The sequence below is a fragment of the Nicotiana attenuata genome, unplaced genomic scaffold (genome assembly GCF_001879085.1).
Source record: "Nicotiana attenuata strain UT unplaced genomic scaffold, NIATTr2, whole genome shotgun sequence".
In the NCBI taxonomy this organism is placed as follows: Eukaryota; Viridiplantae; Streptophyta; class Magnoliopsida; order Solanales; family Solanaceae; genus Nicotiana; species Nicotiana attenuata.
Window position 1 is genome coordinate 101,738 of NW_017670318.1, and position 22,245 is coordinate 123,982.

The window sequence follows — 22,245 nt, forward strand, 5'->3', positions numbered from 1 at the left end:
CTTAAAGAGTACTTTGATAAACTCCTAATATGGCCTTAAGCACTGAGCTTGATTTAGTTGTTTTAGTTCAGTTGCTCTTAATTTTGGTTGAATAAACATTGTTATGAAAAATGTATCCTCTTAGTGTATATGTGGATGATATTATCTTACTAGAGATGTTAGCAAATTGAAGGCTTACTTGCGCTGATGGTTTCAGACCACTGAGGGTTGTTGTGTAATGTTTTCTAGGAATCCAGGTTGCGCTGTTTGAACAAGATTTTACATATCACAAAGAGAGTGCGCTGTAGACTAGAAATCAATTACTCAGTCTAAATGAGTTGACACAATAAAAAGTACATTTGACAACAAAAAAGTACAATGAACAAAATAACTAGAGTTGGTATCCCTAACTGACCCTGAACCTTATACATTTGACCAACCTTGAAAAGAATGATATTTGTGAGAGAAAATTGAGCATCAAAATGTTTTTTATTCCCACAAGTTCACAAGACTAGTAGGTTCATTGTATTAGTTACAAGTTAACATCTTCCTCAGGTAACAAAAAGGATTCAAATTCCATCTCATGTTGAGGCAATAGCAATGACCATGCCGATGCCCAGGTGGCTGGTGGTAGCGTTTTATGATAATGCCTCAAAAGATTAATCATGCGATTTGCAGTTTCTTCTGTAGCAAGATCTTCTCCAGCACATATAATCTACAAAATAACCAATTTTCAATTACTTAAATGGCTACATTAGCCCGATGCGTGCACAAGCTTTCCGCATTCACGCTAGGTGGGGGAAGGGCCGCATTCCAAGGGGTGTGATGTAGACGGCCTATGCTAACGCAAGAATTAGTGGATGCTTCCACGGCTCGAACCTTTGACCTATAGGTCACACGGAGACAACTTTGTCGTTGCACCAAAGATCCACTTCTTAATGACTACATCAGCATGAACTTCATAATGATGTAAATGTCACACTACACTAAGACGGTCATATCAATAGATTATAATTTATAATCAACTAATGTGAAATGAGCCCCCCAAATAAACAGATGGGAGCTAATTGTCAACTGCCTACCATATAATGCAATTAAGAAATAAAAAAGGCACGTCTTTTCTTTAGATACATAAGATTTCTATTGCCTTTCTTTCCTCAATTTTTCCCAATTACACGAGGGGACAGGGAAGTGATAAGGGAGAGGGGGACAGAGAGAATCAAACCACACCTATTGTCCGAGACTCCCATGAAAACCACTACATTATGGTTTTCTATTGCCTTTCATACAAAAGTAAATCTTAATATATCAAAGACAAATGAACAACTCATTCTAACACCTGCTAGCTGCGATTTTGAACTAACCTCTGCAAAAACTGAAATAACTTTTGGAAGGTGTAGATAGTTGTGACCCAAAAGTTCTTCGTCTGATCTGTAAGTCAGAAGCTTTGGTAAAACAGTGAAGACTAAAAACACATTAATTCGTCAGATTGCATTTAAGAGTCTGCAAACTCAAGTTAAAATAAATTGGCACTGTCACGAAGAGATAGGCACTAAATAAATGTAGTTTATAACGGGAAATCAATTGTTAAAACATAATCTTGACGTAATTTTGCTAGAACAAATAAAACAAAACTGTTCCAGTTGCATTATCGTAGTAAACTTGTAAAACTAGCTGGATACTAAAATTTTACCTCGAGCAATTTGTTTGGCTAATGATTGCTTAGTTTTCCCAAGATGTGATATTAGGAAACTTATATGGAATATATGCATGCTGGCATTAAGAACACATAATTTATCAATGGAAAACATATCTAATCATGTCCCCATATTGTAATCTTTCTTTTCTAGTTTTATTGAATATAGTATATGAAACAAATTATAATGAGGATCTGAAATAATAAAGTGAAGAGCAGATGAAGATGAAAACTAGAGCAAAATAATCCAATACCTTTCAACCATCAAACATAGCTCGTCATGAACATATTTGGCTTCATGCAAGTCACGCTTTATAGGCAGGCAGTTCAACCAAATCGGAATAATCTATCAAAAGAAATCGGAATAAGAATTGCGAAGAAACTATAACAAGATCATGATGTACATCCGAGGAACGTCACTTCATCTACAATGATAAAAAGCTATATGTTTTTAGTATAGTTCGCGTGAGGAGCACATGCACAATGAAACAGACCGTTGTTAGAATGTATTAACAAAAGGCAAATATGATAGCACCAACCACCATATGTCAGGATTTTTCAGCTTTTTCACTAAAGTATCTCATGGTAAAATAAACTACATGCTCTATTTGTTCCAATTTAGGCAAGTCTAAAAATGTTTGACACTAATTTACAAATAAATATTATTCCATACAAATACACTTTGATATTTCAAGAATATCATAGTTTCACAATACGATCAAACTTTGATATTTCACAACTTTGACACTTCCACCAATTTCAAGAATATTTCAAATTATTAAAAATTTCACTATTCATAAGCCTAGGGTCTTTCGAAAAAAAACCTCTCTACCGTCATAAGGTAGGGATAAGGTCTGCGTTGTTTCAAATTGTGAGAATGCACGGGAGAAAATATTATTGATTAATTATTGACAATGATACAATGAGCCCTATATATATAATACATGTCCTACTCCTAATACATATGGGATTAGGGTTATTTACTACTATTTAACTATCAAACTAACACTCCCCCTCAAGCTGGTGCATATAAATCATATGTACCGAGCTTGTTACATATATAACTAATACGAGGACCAGTGAGGGACTTGGTGAAAATATCAGCAAGATGATCATTCGACTTCACAAATTTTGTAGCAATATCTCCCGAGAGTATCTTTTCTCTAACAAAGTGACAGTCAATCTCGATGTGTTTAGTTCTCTCATGGAACACTGGATTTGACGCAATATGAAGAGCAGCTTGATTATACACACAAGTCCCATCTGACTAATCTCACCAAATTTCAACTCCTTGAGCAACTGTTTGATCCAAATTAGCTCACATGTGGCCATAGCCATTGCTCGATATTCTGCTTCTGCACTAGACCGAGCAACCACATTCTGTTTCTTGCTCTTCCAAGACACCAAATTTTCTCCTACTAAGACACAATATCCAGACGTAGAACGTCTATCAGAAGGTGATCCTCCCCAATCAGCATCTGAGTATCCAACGATCTGCTCATGGCCTCGATCCTCAAACAATAAGCCTTTGCCTGGAGCTGATTTTATATACCGAAGAATGCGGACAACTGCATCCCAATGACTATCACAGGGAGAATCCATAAACTGACTCACAACACTCACAGGAAAGGAAATGTCAGGTCTAGTCACTGTGAGGTAATTTACCAACCAACCGCCTATATCTTGCAGGATCGCTAAGAGGCTCCCCCTGTCCTGGCAGAAGTTTAGAATTCGGATCCATCGGAGTGTCAACAGGTCTACAACCTGTCATTCCTGTCTCATCAAGAATATCTAAGGCATACTTCCGTTGTGAGATCACAATACCTGAGCTAGACTGAGCGACCTCAATACCCAGAAAATACTTTAATCTGCCCAGATCCTTAGTCTGAAAGTGCTGAAAGAAATGTTGCTTCAACTTACTAATACCATCCTGATCATTGCCGGTAATAACAATATCGCCAACATAAACGACCAGATAAATAAAGAGATTTGAAGCAGAATGTCGATAAAATACAGAGTGATCAGCTTCACTACGAGTCATGCCAAACTCCTGAATAACTGTACTGAACTTACCACACCAGGCTCGAGGAGACTACTTTAGACCATAGAGGGACCGGCGCAACCGACATACAAGGCCACTAGACTCCCCCGGAGCAACAAAACCAGGTGGTTGCTCCATATAAACCTCATCCTCAAGGTCACCGTGAAGAAAAGCATCTTGATGTCCAACTGATAGAGAGGCCAATGGCGAACAGCAGCCATGGATAGAAAAAGGCGAACTGATGCAATTTTAGCCACGGGAGAGAAAGTATCACTGTAATCGACTCCAAATATCTGAGTATATTCTCTGGCAACAAGACGAGCCTTAAGTCGATCAACATGGCCATCTGGACCAACTTTGACAGCATACACCCAACAACAACCAACAGTCGATTTACCCGAAGGAAGAGGAACAAGCTCCCAAGTACCACTCGTATGTAAAGCAGACATCTCGTCAATCATAGCATGTCGCCATCCGGGATGAGACAGTGCTTCACCTGTAGACTTAGGGATGGAAACAGAGGAAAAAGATGACACAAATGCACAATGGGATGATGAGAGACGATGGTAACTTAAACCGATATAATGAGGATTAGGATTAAGCGTGGACCGTATACCTTTTCGTAGTGCAATCAGTTGATTAAGAGGAGACAAGTCCGCAGTATTAGCAGGGTCAGGTGCAGGACGTGAATCAGCTGGGCCTGATGCTAGGAGCGGACGACGATGATAGGTCAGGAGTGGTGGAGCTGTAGAAGGTTAAACTGGACTAGGTGGTGGCACTGGAGCTATAGCTGGTGGAACTAGACTAGGTGGTGGCAATGTAGCTATAGTTGGTGGAACTGAACTAGGTGGTGGCACTGGACTCGGTGGTGACACTGGAGCTATAGGTGGTGGAGCTGCAACTGGAACTGTAGGCGGTGGAGCTATGGAGTAAGATGAATGGGAGATAGGGACTGAATCTCCAAAAGAAGGAACGGGTAGCACCTCAGAAGTATCTAAGTGATTAATTGGACCTGTGAAGTATGATTGGGTTTCAAAGAAGGTAACATCAGCAAACATAAGAAATCGCTGAAGGTCAGGAGAATAACATCGATATCCCTTTTGCGTTCTCGAGTAACCCAGAAATATGCACTTAAGAGCACGAGGAGCTAACTTATCTTTTACTGGAGTAATGTCATGAACAAAACACGTACTCCCAAAGACACGGGGTGGAAGGGAGAACAAAGGTAAGTGAGGAAACAGGATAGAGAATGGAACTTGATTTTAGATAGCTGAAGATGGCATACGATTAATAAGATAACAAGATGTAAGAACTGCATCCCCCCAAAAACGCAGCGGAACATGAGATTGTATGAGTAGGGTACGAGCAGTTTCAATAAGATGTCTATTCTTTCTTTCAGCTACCCCATTTTGTTGGGATGTGTACGGACAAGATGTTTGATGAATAATCCCATGGGAGTTCATGAACTGCTGAAATGGGGAAGACAAATACTCTAGGGCATTATCACTACGAAATGTGCGGATAGAAACCCCAAATTGATTTTAAATTTCAGCGTGGAAGGTCTGGAAAATAGAAAACAACTCAGATCGGTTTTTCATCAAAAATATCCAAGTGCACCTGGAATAATCATCAATGAAACTGACAAAATAGCGGAATCCTAAGGTAGAACTAACCCGACTAGGACCCCAAACAGCTGAATGGACTAAAGTAAAAGGTGACTCTGCTCGATTATCAAGACGCCACGGAAAATAGGAGCGGGTATGCTTACCGAGCTGACACGACTCACACTCTAGAGTGGACAAGTGAGATAAGCCAGGTACCATTTTCTGAAGTTTTGACAAACTGGGATGTCCTAACCGTTTATGTAATAAATCTGGTGAATCAGTAACGGGACAAGTTATTGGAGGAAGACAAGATGCGAGTCCATGTAATTTTGCAAGGATAAGGTAATAAAGTCCATCTGATTCGCGTCTGGTACCAATGATCCGCCCTGTACTGCGTTCCTGTATAAAAACAAGGTCATCAAGAAATAAAACATCAGATTTAAGTGATTTGGCTAAGCGAATAACGGCTATGAGATTAAAAGGACTACCAGGAACATAAAGAACTGAGTCTAAAGGTAAGGAAGGAAGTGGACTTGCTTGACCTATTGCAGTTGCCATGGCTTGAGACCCATTGGCCATTGTAACTGTTGGAAGAGATTGAGAATATGAAATACTAGTGAAAAGAGATTTGTTACCAGAAATATGATCAGATGCACCTGAATCAATGACCCAAGACTCAGAAGGTGAAGATTGGGAGACACAAGTCATGCTACTATTTGTTGGAACAACGGAGGCTAATCCTGAAGATGTCTGTTTACGTGCTTTGTACTGAAGGAACTCAATATAATCCGGTAAAGAAACCATCTGCATTGGATTTAATGCATTCGATCCAACGAATTGTGAGTCTAAGGCTTCTAATAAGAATGACATTATAGTGTTCACGCCGGAAAAGGTCAGAAAATTGTTTGGAAATCACTGTTTCACTGTTACTGCTCACCGAAAACACTGTAGCTCGTCGGAAAATAAAAAAGTCGTCGGAATCTGATGTAAACTTGATGGGTAGGCTCGGAAAAGCAAGACGATTACACTGTTCAAAAGAAACTTTCTCCAAAATCTGGCCGGAAACACTGTAGCTCGCCGGAAAATTCCAAAGTTGTCGGAATTTGTCAGGGATAGTACTGGTCGACTCGGAATTGTTGTGCGAGTGACCTTTCCTGAAGGAAGTTCGTCGGAAAATGGCTGGAAGGGGCCTCACGCGCCCGGCGCGTGCACAGATCTCGCCGGAAAATCTTGACTCTGCCCGGCACGTGAGGGCGCGTGGCAATGAGTTTTCCGATGGGTTTTTATGAGATTTGGTCGTGGGGCTACGGCGGACCTTGTGGTGGTGTTGGTTTGTTCACAACACTGATAAATAATGACTTTGACGCAAACAGTCACTTAGGTCACCGGAAAATTGCACGGTGACAGATTGATTTACTCCCGGATGTCGTTGGACTGACGCACAACGATAATTATCTCACCAATGCTCTGATACCATGTGAGAATGCACGGGAGAAAATATTATTGATTAATTATTGACAATGATACAATGAGCCCTATATATATAATACATGTCCTACTCCTAATACATATGGGATTAGGGTTATTTACTACTATTTAACTATCAAACTAACACAAATTATTGAAACTTCAAACTTTAAACTTTGATGTGATACGATATCTATCAAACTATATTTTTGGCTATTACGTTAGTATTTTCTTCCACTACCATAAATAAACAAGTTTTATACTTAAAAAAAGTAATAATTAGATTTGCTTCAGCTAGTCTTGAGATACAGCATCAGATTTGTGATCCCTTAATTTGCTGAATATTACAGAGTAATTTTTTTGGATACTGCTTCCTTTCCCTCATACCAAACCGCATTATATCCTTTTCTTTATCTCTCTTTCGATCCCTCATACCAAACCGCCACTGCTAGTACCGTCGCCGCCGTTGCTGCCGAGGTTTCTCCCGCCGGCATTTTTCACTCGCCTTTCTCCGCCGGTTTCGTCTTCTTTTTCCGATAAAGAAATCATGATTCAGATTGGGAATCAGGAGCAGGTAAAGTGTGTACCGTTGCTTTTGTCTTATCTGCTCGTTGCTTTTCATCACTTTCGCTCTCGCTTCCCAAATCTGTTTGACCCCTTTAACACAACTGGCCAGAACCACCGCTGGTGACCCAGGTAAGGTATTAACTCTTCTTCTCTCCGCCCTCTCTTGCTTTCTCTGCCCACCCTCCTTTCTTTCTTTCTCCACTCCGACTGGCCAGAATCCGGCGCCGAAACTCCGTGTATCTTGGCGCTTCTTTCTCTCTATTTCTCTTGCCTTCGCCGCCTACGCTTGTGTGGGGATTTATCGGCCAATTCCGCCTAGACCAGCCGATTTTCCGCCGTAGTTCCCATCACGAGCCGGCGCTTGAGTTCCTGTCCAGGTGACTTTCCGGCGCGTGCGTCTCCTCCCAGTGATCGAGGATCAAAAACGACCGGCCCAGGTTTCTCGGATTGCCCCTTTCAGCCAGCTCATCGCAATCTATCACCGCCGGCCAGATTTCCGTTAACTTCAAGGGCTGCAATCCAGATTCTATTGTTCCTCTCTTCTCTTGATATTTTAATAGTTTGATATTTAGCGTAATTGTATATCCTTGCCTACCTATTTGTTCTTGAATCTTTAATTAGTATTTTGCCCTAGCATTGTCAAATTAATTGTATTAGTAAGAGCTTTGCCTACTTGTTTATATTGTTATCTACATGTTTACATCTTTATTTTGAATCTTTATTTAATATATCCCCTAGTAGTTATGCTCTAGTTTTGCACATTTTCTTTTTGACCTTTAGTCGTAGATTATAGTCCCCTTTAGCTCTTTTATTGTATCTCTTCACATGTTTTTCTGACCTTTAGTTATAGATTATAGTTCCCTTTAGTGCCTTTATTTTAGTTCTTCACCTGTTTTTCTGACACTTAGTTGTAGATTATAGTTCCCGTTAGTTCCTTTATTTAATTTCTTCACCTGTTTTGCGACCTTTAGTGGTAGATTATATTTCGGTTATTTATTTTATTTTTGTCGCTTGTTTTCGGGATAGTGCTTGCGTAGTGACTCCTAGATTATAGTGGCTTTGGTGAACGATGGGAGGGTAAGGTCTTGTCCTCGGGGGTGTCATCGCGAGGAGGGGGTGCAGGGGGTAAGAGGGCTAAGGGAGCTACTAGGCTGAGAGTGGGGTCTTGGAACATAGGAACTTTGACTGCTAAATCTGTAGAGTTAGCGAAGATTCTCGAGAAAAGGAAGATTAATATAGCTTGTGTACAGGAGACTAGGAGGGTAGGAGATAAGGCGCGGGATGTGGACAGGTTCAAACTATGGTATTCTGGGAGGGTGGGGGGCAGGAACGGCGTAGGTATCTTGGCTGATAAGGACCTTCGTGAACTAATGGCGGAGGTTAGGAGGGTGAATGACAGGTTGATGACTATTAAGCTAGTTATTGGAGGTTTTACTTTGAACATAATCAGTGGTACGCACCCCAAGCAGGCTTGGATGAGGAAGTCAAGAGGCGTTTCTGGGATGATTTGGATGTGATGGTGCGTGGTATCCCGCATACCGAGAAGCTTTTCATATGAGGAGATTTTAACGGCCACATTGGAGCGACGTCTGGGGGGTATGATGATGTGCATGGTGGCTTTGATTTTTGAGATAGACACGGAGGAGGAACATCTCTGCTGGACTTTGCTAGAGCATTTGATTTGGTGATAGCAAACTCGAGTTTCCCGAAGAGAGTGAGCACTTGGTCACCTTCCGAGTTCGGTGGCCGAGACTCGGATTGAATATTTACTCTACAGGAAGTTCGATAGAAGTCTTTGCACGGATTGCAAGGTCATCTCGAGTGAGAACCTCTCCGCCCTTCATAAGCTCCTGGTCAAGGACCTTGAGATCACTAGGAAGAGGAGGAAGAGGGCGATGTATAGCCAACATATGATCAAAGTTGGGAGCCTTGACGGAAGTTAAAGCGCAGGATTTGGGGGTCAAGCTGCTGACTATGGGGGCTTGGAGTAGTAGTTGGGACGCAAGCGCTATGTGGACCACGACTCTGCATTGTATTAGGGAAGCCGCGAGAGAGGTATTAGGGGTCTCAAAGGGTTAATCTGGTGGTCACAAGGGCGACTGGTGGTGGAATGGAGAGGTGCAAGGAAAAGTGGAAACCAAGAAAGCGGCGTATCTGAAGCTAGTGGAAAGTGTAGATGAGGAGGAGAAGAGGGCGAATGGGGAGTAATATAAGTTGGCTAAGAAAGAGGCAAAACTAGCAGTTACGGCGGTCAACACTGCAACTTTTAGTCCTTTGTATGAGGAACTCGAGGGCCGAGGTGGGGATAAGAGGTTGTTCAGGTTAGCCAAGGCACGAGAAAGGAAGGTCGTGACTTGTACCAAGTGAAGTGCATCAAGGACGAAGAAGGTAGAGTATTGTTGGATGAGAGGCTTATCCGCCGGAGATGGCAGACCTACTTTCATAGTCTCTTGAACGAGGAGGGGGACAAGAGCATTGTATCGGGTGATTTGGAGCTCCCTAGGAGTCGGTGTGACTTTGGGTATTGTAGGCGGATTAGAGTTGATGAAGTGGAGGGGGCTATGCGTAAGATGAGCAGGGGCAAAGCGACCGGGCCGGATGAAATCTCAGTGGAGTTTTGGAAGAGTGCGGGCAAGGCAAGCTTGGAGTGGCTCACTATGTTATTTAATGTCATTTTTAGAACGAACAAGATGCCCGAAGAGTGGAGGTGGAGCACGATGGTTCCTGTATACAAGAACAAGGGTGATATCCAAAATTTCAATAACCATCGGGGTATCAAGCTGGTTAGCCATACTATAAAAGTTTGGGAGAGAGTGGTAGAGCTAAGGGTGAGGAGGAATGTGTCTATTTCCGAGAACCAGTTCGGGTTTATGCCGGGGCGTTCGACTATAGAAGCCATCCACCTTGTTAGGAGATTAATGGAGTAGTATAAGGAGAAGAAGAAGGACTTGCATATGTTGTTCATCGACTTAGAAAAGGCAAACGATAAGTTCCGATGTAGGTTTTGTGGAGATGTTTGGAGGCTAGATGTGTACATGTTGCCTACGTTAGGGTGATTAAGGACATGTATGATGGAGCACAGACCCGAGTGAGGACAGTAGGTAGGGACTCGGATCATTTTCCCGTTATGATGGGGTTGCATCAGGGGTCGGCACTCAGCCCTTTTTTGTTTGCCCTGGCGATGGACGTACTAATGCGCCACATCTAAGGGGAGGTGTCGTGGTGCATGCTATTTGCAGATGATATTGTATTGATTGACAAGACGTGAGGCGGTGTGAACGCGCAGTTAGAGGTATGGAGGCAGACCCTGGAGTCTAAAGGTTTCAAGTTGAGCAGTACCAAGACAGAATACTTGGAGTGTAAGCTCGGTGGTGAGACTCAAGAAGGGGAAGGGGAGGTAAGGCTGGACTCACAAGTCATCCCGAGGAGAGTAAGTTTTAAGTACCTTGAGTCTATTATTTAGTGGGATGGGGAGATTGATGAAGATGTCACACATCTTGGGGCGGGATGACTGAAATGGAGACTCGTTTCCGGTGTAATATGTGACAAGAAGGTGCCACCGAAACTTAAGGGTAAGTTCTACAGAGTAGTGGTCAGACCGACGATGTTGTATGGGGCTGAGTGTTGGCCAGTCAAGATCGCTCATGTCCAGAAGATGAAGGTAGCAGAGATGAGGATGTTGAGATCGATGTGCGGGCACACCAGGTTAGATAGGATTAGAAATGAGGTTAATCGCGATAAGGTGGGTGTGGCCCCTATTGAGGACAAGATGCGGGAAGCGCGGCTTAGGTGGCTTGGTCATGTGAGGAGGAGGAGCACAGGCGCGCCGGTGAGGAGGTGTGAGAGGTTGACATTCGAGGGCCTGCGGGGAGGTAGAGGTAGGCCAAAGAAGAGGTAGGGAGAGGTGATTGGGCAAGACATGGCACAGTTTCAGCTGACCGAGGACATGACCCTGGATAGAAAGGCATGGAAGTCGAGGATTACGGTAGTAGAGTAGGTAGCCTAGAGTGTTCATAACAGTAGTATTGGCACGCAGTCTCGCTTTCTGTTGGTAGTAGGTTTTTATGACTAACCGTTGTTTTTTTCATTGTTTAGACTGAAAATGAGCAAGTGTGATCACTCAATCTTTTATCGGCAATCAGCAGTTGGCACTATTCTCCCAGTTGTATATATTGATGACATTGTTTTCACATGAAGTGACTATGCGGGAATCTCTTCCCTCAAGTTTTTCTTGCATACTAAGTTTCATACGAAGGATTTGGGCCAACTGAGATACTTTTTGGTAGTAGAAGTGAATAGAAGCATGAAGGGAATTCTTCCGAGAGATATAGGAGATTAGTTGGAAAGTTGAACTATCTCACTCTGACTCGTCCAGATATTGCTTTTGCTGTGAGTGTTGTTAGCCAATTCATGTCCGCACCTACGGTCAAACATTGGGAAGCTTTGGAACATATTCTATGTTACTCCCTCCGATACACAATAAGTGACCAATTTGCTTTTTTATTTTGGTCCAAAATAAGTGTCCATTTATATAATCAAGAAAAAATTCAATTTGTTTGTACAAATTTACCCTTATGTACATATCCCTAAAAAATTTTTTTACTCCTCACATTAAATATTTAATTAAGGGTAGTTTAGTCATGCTAAGTATTTTTGTATAGAATTTAGTATTTTCTTAATAGGCGTGCCAAAAGAAAATTGGTCACTTATTGTGGACCGGAGGGAGTACTTGAAAGGAGCTCCTGGACTTGGAATATTGTATAGCAATCACGGCCATACTCGTGTCGAGTGTTTTGCATATGCTGACTAGGCTAAATCCAAAAATGATAGAAGATCTACTACAGGTTATTGTGTTTTTGTTGGAGGAAACTTGGTATCATGGAGGAGTAAGAAGCAAAATGTTGTATCTCGATCCAATGCAAAATCTAAGTATAGAGCTATATCACAGTCTACGTCTGAGATTATGTGGATACATCATCTTCTAACTGAAATTGGGTTGAAACATCATACACCGGCAAAACTCTGGTGTGATAATCAAGTTGCTCTTCATATTGCCTCAAATCCGGTGTATCATGAAAGAACTAAACACATTGAGGTCGACTGCCATTTTATTCGTGAGAAAATTCAGGAAAACTTGATTTCCACTGGCTACGTGAAGACATGAGAGCAACTAACTGATTTGTTCACTAAGGCATTGAATGGAACCAGAGTTGATTACCTTTATAACAAGCTGGGCATGATCAATATTTATGCTCCAGCTTGAGGGGAGTGTTAAAGAATGAATGTAGTCATATTCCTTGTAATAAACATGATAGCATAATTGTAGGGAATCCACATTCATGATAGAATGAATGTAGTCATATTCCTTGTAATATACATGATAACATGATTTTAGGGATTTGATAGCATATTTATAGGATTTTCCTTTTTCCTTTTTTGATTATTTCCATAGTTAGAATCCTTGTACATGTATATGTACAGATTGCTTCATGGAATAAGATATGAACTATTTTTCCATACCTTGTTCTATTACAAGTATAAACAACAAGAAGATAAAAAGAGGGTCGAAGCCAAGGTAGCAATTAAATGGTAGTACTAACAATCTAAGAACAAAGGGAAAACAAACTAACACTAATGTTGTCGAACTGAAGAAGACAAAGGGAAACGCTCGACTATCCTTTAACCTTCTACCCTAATCCTTGACTTCCACACCCTCCTATCAAGAGTCATGTCCTCAGTAAGCTCCAGTTGCGTCATATCTTGCCTAATCACCTCTCCTCAAGACTTCTTTGGCCTACCTCTACCCCTCCTCATACCCACCAAGGTTAACCTCTCAAACCTCCTAACTGGGGCTTCTATGCTTCTCCTCTTAACATGCCCGAACCATCGCAACCTCGCCTCCCGCATCTTATCATTCAAAAGGGCCACTCCCACCTTATCTCGAATAACTTCATTCCTAATCTTATCCAACCTGGTATGCCCACACATTCATTCCAACATCCTCATCTCAGCTACAAGCATATTGATCACTTATTAAATTATTAATCAAATTAAATTGCATAGAACAAAAATATTCTTGTCGCCTTGTCGGGTTAACTAAAACACTCACCAAATAAAGGATGAAATATGTAAATAAGTAAGACAGGAGTTACTGGAAACTCTTCTAGATATGTACAAGTATGGTTATGAAGTTCATCACACTACTATATCCTATTCTAATGCAATTGTTAAGTTATAGGACTAATGCAACTGCTTTAAGACGGATATTAGGATGGATAAAAAAACTAATTGCAGGTTTCAAACTAGTCGATACATGCAATGAAGTAGGCACTAAAGACCTTAAATGTACACCTTACATTTCAGAATTCCAACCCAAGTATAAATGACCATTAAGTCATAAGAATGCATAAACATATAAACTTTAGGGATTTGATAAGGACAAACCTGGGCTGAGTCAATACTTTCCCGGTGAAACTGACATATCTTACCAAGTGCAGAAACAGCGTTATCATATGCATGTTCATTCTCAAGTTCACGAGCCCGAAAATGCATTATCACTACATTGATCCTTGAAGTAGCCTCTGAATCATGTCACAATATTTAGTAAATACAAAAATACAGTATTACTGTCGTCCAGTTCCACATGATGAGAAGGATCTCAATATCACATTCAATGTTACATACCTCTAACAAAAGGTTTGAAAACAGAACCACCATATTCCGCATAAAGCCCAAGTCCATAAAGAGCACACTAAGCACATCATAATGGTATTTGGTTAAATCATATGGTGAGAAACTTGAATAAAAAAATCACTCGACAACCACTAAGATACGCAAACCTGTCTAATAGTCGGGCATTTGTCATTGCTTGCATCCAAGAACAAAGGTAGAAATACATCACAGTACCTAGTTGACATAGGAAATTAAAAAAAATTCAAAACTTTGACTCCAACCATTTAAGAAAAACGCATACAGACAAACCCACTTTAGAGCCGCTTCAGGGCACTCCTCGACAAGACCACCAAAGATATAAATTGATGTACATCTCTCTTGAGCTGTTATATCTTTGCCCTTCATAGAAGCAAGAAAAATTAAAAAATAAACAATAAGATAGATAACTAAACAAACCAGAGTGCTAGAATGAATGTGGCTATCATGCCCTGAACTTACCCACATAGGAAAAAGATATGATGACAGCTCGTCAAAGAAATGCAAGAAAGCAACCTTGAAGTTTTTTATCAACGTATCCGATATTGCACCAACCTGATAAAAAAGTTTACCTTATTCAAGAATAATTGCAGAATCAAAGTGAAAGACTGCACAAAGACAACAGTGTGCCACTTGTATCTGAACTTCATTCTTAAAAAAAGGAACATACATGGGAGAAAATTAGATCTTCTTGCATATTTTCACCCTTCAGCAATTCAGCTTCCTCAGCATCAAAATCTTCTGTTTTTGCTCTCTCTGCGAGTTTTCCTTTTCTATTTGAACTTTCTGTAATGACATGCTTTAGCTCATCCACAATAAGGCGAAGCTGACTTTCATTGAGAAGTGGGCCACAGATCTGAAAGAAGAAACAGAAGGACCACAGAACCTGAAAATCGTATCCTTTTTTCTGCCACTGTTGCTATTTGTTGTTTTGACAGTACTAGTGGAAAGTTTAAACAATAGCCATATATAAGTTGAATTAACAGGGGTTTACTGGAAAGAATTTTCTCTATAGAGTCAATCTAAGACAAAGTTAATAGCCTGTTTGTCAGACTCACTAGTTTTACCTAGTCATGCCAAGAGAACTTTGTGATTGCGCTATCTGCCGTAAATTTGATTCAATAGCACTTTATTAAAGTTTAACCATGTCTTTGTAGGTATAAATTTACACACATAGGAAGAATTAAATAGAGAGCTCCTACTTTACTTGATCCCCGTGTCTTCCTCTGTCTAAGAGATGTATTAAGCTTTCTTTTGCTTCTAGTAGAATATAACTGATAGAGTCTGGACGAGTTTTCTGTTTAGATCTCTATTGAAGGAGAAGAAACTGAAGTTATTAACTGTGTGGAATGTAAAGGCCAACAGTATGATCAAGTTGGAACATGAACAGCTCAAAAGAAAGATACCACAAAATAGGAAAACACTGCACACTTAGATCAAGAGTATCAAGGAAACTGACTTAGACTGTTAGACATAACCAAACCTGCAGGCAACTATTCAATTCATCCAACATGACTGCACATATTTCTGTCATAGGCTCCTGCAAGAGATAATAAATCAAGTGTCACTTTCTCTTTATCCAAATAGTCTGAACTTAAACATTTTCCTCACCCAAAAAGAAAAAAGAAAAGAAAATAAGAAACAACATAAGTACTGATGTTAAGGACAACCTCATGCAAAGCTTCTACCATAGACAGTATTATATCGCCTGACAACTTTGTGAAATATGACTCACTTCCATCTTGAGCAATGCCTTTCTCAACAGCCAATTTAGCAGAACGCAACAGGGGGGCCATGGCTTAAACAAACAAATAAAATGGCATCAGCAGTTGGAGGATTTACATGAAAACAAAGAAACCATATGAAATCACGAGAATTCTCACCTTTAGCAGCCTGATTCCTGACTTCGTTGTGGTAATAGAATTTCAAAAGTGGAACAAAGACTGAAACAACCTGATTCATGCAAAGACTGAAACAACCTGATTCATGCAGTAAGCGATTGATATCAATTGCTGAATTTGACCTCACTCAACAGCACATGAGAAAAAAGAAAATGGGAAGGTGATTATTCATGCCAAATGATGTTGGGCATATTTAATGTGTTTGTGTTAAATTTCTCCCAATTTTACCCCTCCTCTGATGAATTTAGTGTTAAATATGACCAACTATGCTCAATAATTGTTTTTACATGGACCAGTAGTTAATGGAATCCCTTAGCGGTATTTTAAAACAAATTGGAAAGAAAAGGGGAAAATTTTGGGCTACAGAGGTGCCAGGCGACGCATGACCATCGCACCCAGATGGAACCAGGCTAGAAAAATCTCCTCGCAGAACGCGAGAGGGGAGGAATTTCTGAGTATTGGAATTTCACACTTTGCAGTAAAGTCCCTTAAATGCACGCTTCATCACGTGCTACAGACCTGGAAGAGAACCTGAGCTCCCGAGGCGATCCTCGCAGCGAGAGTTCTAGCAGAGCTATTTTCGAGCTTAAAGCGCGAGTACCGCGCTCTGGGTCTGAAGCTGAGTGGATTTTTATTTGACAAATTGATGAGCATGAGTGGCTAGTTTATTTATTTCTATGATTATGGTTGATGGTTCAACACGATTGTTGATATTTGAATTTTGATTTGACAAATTGATTTCTATTGGGTTATTTATTCAATCTTGAGCTTAATTATTTGATTTTTTATCTCAATTGAATACTATCCTACAAATCTTGAAGTGAACTTGAAAAAAGTATTTCTTGATTGTAATAGGATTGATTAGGACAAATTTTTGGACCTGATTCATAATTAAGATAGAATATACTTAATTGCCTTTCTTAATTGTTTTATAGGAATTAATGTGTTCTTATTATTTCTAATTACATAGACATGTAGGTGTTACACTAGTATGAATAGAAAAGAAAAGAAAAAAAAAAGGCAGTCCGGTGCACTAAGCTCTTGCTATGCGCGGAGTCCGGGAAAGGGCCGGACCACAAGGGTCTATTGTATGCAGCCTTACCATGCATTTCTGCAAGAGGTTGTTTCCAAGGCTCGAACCCGTGACCTCCTGGTATGAATAGGCGAGTAGAAATTGAGATATTTCTGTGGGTAAAATTTTTCCTGTCAATTTAACTGTCGAATTCAACTGTTAGATATACCATAACTCTAGAATACTATCTCCCATTAGAATCCAAAACCTTTATGTGTGTGTTGATCAAATTATTTTCCTTGCTTCAAACTTTTAGTAGTTATAATCATTCTCAATAATCAAGCAACCTTTCTAGTTTAGATATTCAGAATTAGTTTAATATGGTTAAAAGTTAATCGTAAGTCCCCGTAGGAACGATACTTGACTCACTTCTTTATTACTTGTCGACTGTGTGTGTGCATTTGAGAGCAACACCAACCTGGGGAATCCATGGGTAGAAGTCTTCCTCTAATATCATAGCGTAGCCGCGCAGGACCAACCCCGCAAAGCTAGTCGCAGCGGGTTCAAGTTGAGCACAATGAATCATAAACGGCATGACTGCACTCATATAAGGAAGAAAATCCTGTTCCAGGCAATTGCAAATTCTAGTACATGCCTGCAATGAAATTAAGAAAATAAAAGGCGGCCAATCTAAAAAGAAATCTGATCTTAAAATTAAGTGATTTACACATACTATTAGCAAGTACTTAGTAGGAGGATCGTCCCTATTTGTTTGTAATCCTTGTAATGATATAAGCACTTCCATAGCCTTTAATGACAACAACAAAAAAGGAAACAAATAAAAAGTAAGTTCTATGTTGAGAAATGACCAAAAGACAATAAGCGCACCCCACCAAACACCAAGAGAAGAAAAACAATGCCAAGAGAGGCGGACAGATATCACTGTCATAATTTTGTTGCACATAATTGTTGAAAGAAGTAGTAAACCAAACAAGAGTAATCCATCTTACAAAGCATAACAAATGACACAAGCACAAAGCAATCCCAGTCAATGGCATCAGTATACGTGTTTACCATCCCATGAGTGAGGAACTAAAAAAGATGTGTTCTGTACCCTATGAGTATGGCATCAATGTAGGTGTTTAATAAATATGTGTTCAGTACTGGGAATAGTTGGTAAGAGGACCTGCTCTGCGTCTTCTCTAAATTTCTCCTTGCCACCAGCAAACCCAACAAAGCTTATGCACTCCATTGCTCTGGCACGAAGAATGAGATTAAGATCTGTCTTTATTGATACAGCTTTCAAGTGTGGCATAACAGTATCATAATAGGTCCGGAAGTGCTCCTGTTGACGTACAATATATCAGCCTTCATGCTTGATAACATAAGCATAAAGAACTGAGTCAAGAATAAATGCACCAGTTAATACCCCAACACATTGAGCTAGACGAGACAATGTCCATAATGCTTCTTCTTGGACCATTTGTTCACCATTCTGCATTTCAAGCAAGAAAAAGCCGAAAAAGACACTATTAGTCTCTTGCACTTATTGGCAGTGACATACCTCTGTAATTTGGTGGCCTCTATATTCGCACACCTGTAGAAGTACAAGCAGTTTGTTAACTATTCCATCTAGGTAAGGTAACAAAGTTTCTGGCTTGACGGGCCCACAGAAAGCTGAGAGAGCTCCCGCAGCACATGCCTAAAAAAGCCAAAAAAGTAAAAGGACTAAATTAGTTGGCATCAGCAACTGACTGGATTCACATTTACCATATCTTTAAGCTTATGCATTTTTTCAAAACTTTATTTAAGGGTACTCTCTAGATACCTCCCCTGACATTTAGTAATAATTACTTCCTTTATAATTTCATATATTACAATCACTAAACGTTATCGTAATTCAGCAAGAAAGCTCTTATTGCAACCAAAATAATGTCATCAAATAAAATTTTCATAAACATACAGCCGAAGCCAATGTATTAGATATAATAAAACAAAACTAATTGTACGAAATTCTAGACGGGATGTCGCACAATACATCCTTAATTAGCCTCATGTTTCGGAAAGGCAACAGTGATTGCTGAGGTCTTGAGGACCTGTTAGGAAAGATACTCCTCAGAGTATCTCAAAAAGATCTAGCAGAATGCAATAAGATGAGCGATTTGATTAAGAGCCAACTCCGGCAGCCGTGGAATCAAAATTCTCTTATGGATTAAAACACAATTTTACAAATTAAATTAAATAGACTTTACCAATATAATAAAATACAATTTTAAAAATTAGATGGGTATTAAAGAACTTCAACTGTATGGTTTGAGACCTCCTTGTTGGTTGTTTCATGTTTCAATGATAATCTAATCTTCTTTTAGTTTGCTTTTGCTCTTTGGAAAACTTGCAGCATCCCGGAATAGTACATATCACATAGGACAAACCTGCACTCGTTGATGTTTATCATCAACAGCTGCAGTTAATGCAGGAACTACTTGGTTATGGTATTGTTCTTGAAAATTTGGACAGAAGAACTTCGACAACCGGGCAATTGCCTCGCAAGCAGCCAATCTGACTCGAAGATGAGGATCTTGGAGACAATTAAGAACAATATTCACTAGTTGCTCCAGATTCTTAATCATCACCTGTAATAGCAAAGGAAAGCCATGATTCTGAGGTAATTTCCTATGAAAATAAATAAATCAAAGAGATAACTTCAAACAATAAACATAGTGTAAAGCATTCAGGTAGAGTAATAGGGGCAAACTATCTTATAAATTTACGCGGTATGCCAGAGGAAAAAAGAACACCTCCTAAATGCTACAACTTGAAATAATATATTATATCCGTTATAATTAAACCATAGCCATAGTAAATAAACTAAGACAGTTGTTGTACCAGCTTTGAGCAACCTTCAGCAATCTGAGCAAGTGCAAACAGAGCTGCATAGCGCTTCTTCCAGTCTGGGGCAGCCGCATAAGCACACAGCTGCTCTATAGCAATATAACTAATAGACTTACCTCCTAATGCAATAGAAAACCGCTCTAAACACTTCTTACCAACATGGTGGTTACTTGTAGTCCCTGTATCATCATCCACGTCCTTGGCATTATGCCAAGCGGGGTCATCCTTAATATCTAGTAATAAATTCAGTAACATTGTAAAACATCTGCTAATAAACAACGGTAACTTCTTCATCATCCCAGGTGTCCTCTCCCTAGCCTCAACCAATGTTATCAAAAATTCAACTGCCAAGTGCCTTGTCCCCTCTTGCAATTTCTCGTCCTCTGCTATATCTGATACTGAACCCACAACAACCACTAGTTGCCGCCTAAAGAACCTAGGCTCATTCTTCGCCAACTCAATGAAAAAATCCAGCACATACCGTGCTAGATCCTCCTGATCACCTATGCTCAACCCGTCAGTCAATGTCCTCATCATACCTGGCAATAGATCTTGAAACCGCTCATTCTCATTTGAATTGGCCGGTACACACTGAATGAAGCTGATCACAGCTCTTGTGGCAGCGATCCTCGCGTTGAGAAAGAGGGTATCATCATTCAGTGTATTAAGGAATAGTGGGTGCAAATTCTTTATGCAAGGGACTATTGTTTCGCCTATGTCGTCAGCTAGCATCCCAAATACTAAGAAAGAACAAAATTTTAAGTGGTTGTTTGAAGTTGAATCATCAGTGAGGCATTGATACAAGAAGGGAAACAATTCAGGCCATTTGTTATTTGGGAGAAGTGAAGCAGCCAGCTTCGAAACTATGTTAGTGAGCTTTAGGATGATGAATTCTGATTCTTCCAGGCTCATACGATTAAGCATTATAAATTTGATGGTGGATTGAGTGGAGAGACTTAGATCGCGCCAAGTGCATAAGTCGTCATCATCGTCATCAGTAAGCAACTTGTTGAGGAGAACAGCACATTCTTCACGGTAATAAAGGTCATGGGAAGGGCCAAGAAACTCAGCAAGCTTAAGAGCAAAGGAGTCAGGATCCTTCTGCTTCATCATCTCAAACATTGACTTAGCCTCCGAATCTTTTTCCTCGGAGCTCTCTATGTGATCCGAAATAAAGGTTTCAAATGGCTCAGACTCAGACCCAAGAATGGCCTCCATCTGGTCCTTTTGGAGCTGAGTCAACTCGCTATCCATAACTGTATTAAAAGAAAAAGAGACGACTAAGGATTTGTGAGAGAGAGAGGAGAGACAGAAAGACAATGAGGTGAATGTACTCTATGTAAATATGATTGTTTTTACAACCAAAAAAAGGGAGAAAAGAGTATTACTTATATGATTGAGTTATGCTCTTACCGACAAAATTTCCCATCTCAGCTACATTCCATAGTCTCATAACAGGCATCGTCATTTCCGAGAATGAATGCTTTGTGTATGATTTTGAGATTTTGGTAGCACTCTGCTTCTTGAGGTTTTCAGATTTTCTTTGGTGTTTGATATATTACTCCTAGTTTTTTCCATGATTTCAATGGCGGAAGTGGGTTTTCCGGCTTGCGAAATTTTGTTGTAAAAAGCAAGTTTTAGTTAGATCAATGAATTTGAGGGTTTGAGGGGAAATTTGAAGCAGTTCACTGACTGTAGAGACATATTTGAGACCAAATTCAAACAGATTGCAAATTTATTCTATTTCCTCTAGGAGAAGCATTTTTTGCCCTTCTCACAAAAATAAAAATGAAAAGATCGAAGGAGATGGCTCGTTGGAAATACTACTTGCTACTTATTTTTTATTATTTATAATATCCAACACTCAAGCAACCAGCCTTCTTAGCTCAGTGGTAGAGCGCGTGGCTTTTAACCACGTGGTCGTGGGTTCGATCCCCACAGACGGCGCTTTTTCATCAAGAAGACAAGAACCAATCCGGATTTTCCTAATTCTTGAGTTGTGGTAATATCCAAGCCAACAACCATTTTTGGACTGATAGAAACCAATGGAAAATGAGCTTGTAGAAAGGGAGGAAAAATGAAGAAGATGTAGGTGTTTGGTACGCAAATTAAGGAAAATAACTTCCAAACACATAAACCTCCCAACTCATAATTTTGTAACTTGTAAAATTTTGAACCTTTAAACCAATAAATATAAAAATTAAAACTGAAAAATATATTTAGAAAATATTTCTTTCATACCAAACACACCCGTAATAGTGTAATGTTTTCTTTTTTGGCTTTATTGTGGATTCATTAAAGTAAAGAAAGAAATTTAGTACTATATTTTTGTGATAAAAATGATAATAAAATATTAAAAAATACAAGAAAAGTATAAG

The 22,245-nt window shown here is 39.9% G+C and overlaps 1 protein-coding gene and 1 non-coding gene across 2 annotated transcripts; one reads left to right on the plus strand and one right to left on the minus strand.

Annotated features, from left to right (window-relative positions):
• Positions 1 to 277: 277 nt before the first annotated feature.
• Positions 278 to 21,648, minus strand: LOC109237764 (importin-5-like). Its single transcript, XM_019404129.1, has 21 exons — positions 21,281 to 21,648; positions 19,862 to 21,123; positions 19,408 to 19,608; positions 18,573 to 18,677; positions 18,405 to 18,470; positions 18,162 to 18,320; positions 17,709 to 17,783; positions 17,416 to 17,630; positions 16,479 to 16,582; positions 15,946 to 16,041; positions 15,733 to 15,860; positions 15,546 to 15,602; positions 14,733 to 14,918; positions 14,525 to 14,617; positions 14,340 to 14,425; positions 14,194 to 14,260; positions 14,039 to 14,105; positions 13,799 to 13,935; positions 1,930 to 2,021; positions 1,344 to 1,410; positions 278 to 694 (listed from the first exon to the last, which is right to left on the minus strand). The coding sequence occupies exons 1-21, from the start codon at positions 21,333 to 21,335 to the stop codon at positions 512 to 514; spliced, it is 3,501 nt and encodes a 1,166-aa protein (XP_019259674.1). The 5' UTR covers positions 21,336 to 21,648; the 3' UTR covers positions 278 to 511.
• Positions 21,649 to 21,742: 94 nt separating this feature from the next.
• On the plus strand, positions 21,743 to 21,814 carry TRNAK-UUU. The gene has a single exon. It is a non-coding gene; the product is annotated as a tRNA-Lys (tRNA).
• The last annotated feature ends 431 nt before the right edge of the window (positions 21,815 to 22,245 follow it).

Bases quoted from the DNA above. Each gene is read 5' to 3' on its own strand.
- LOC109237764 (XM_019404129.1), bottom strand. From the start codon at position 21,335: ATGACGATGCCTGTTATGAGACTATGGAATGTAGCTGAGATGGGAAAT. The intron at 17,631-17,708 runs GTATGTGTAAAT...ATTTCATTGCAG, and splicing joins CTACTAAGTACTTGCTAATA to GCATGTACTAGAATTTGCAA. The intron at 15,603-15,732 runs GTTGTCCTTAAC...TATCTCTTGCAG, and splicing joins TGGTAGAAGCTTTGCATGAG to GAGCCTATGACAGAAATATG.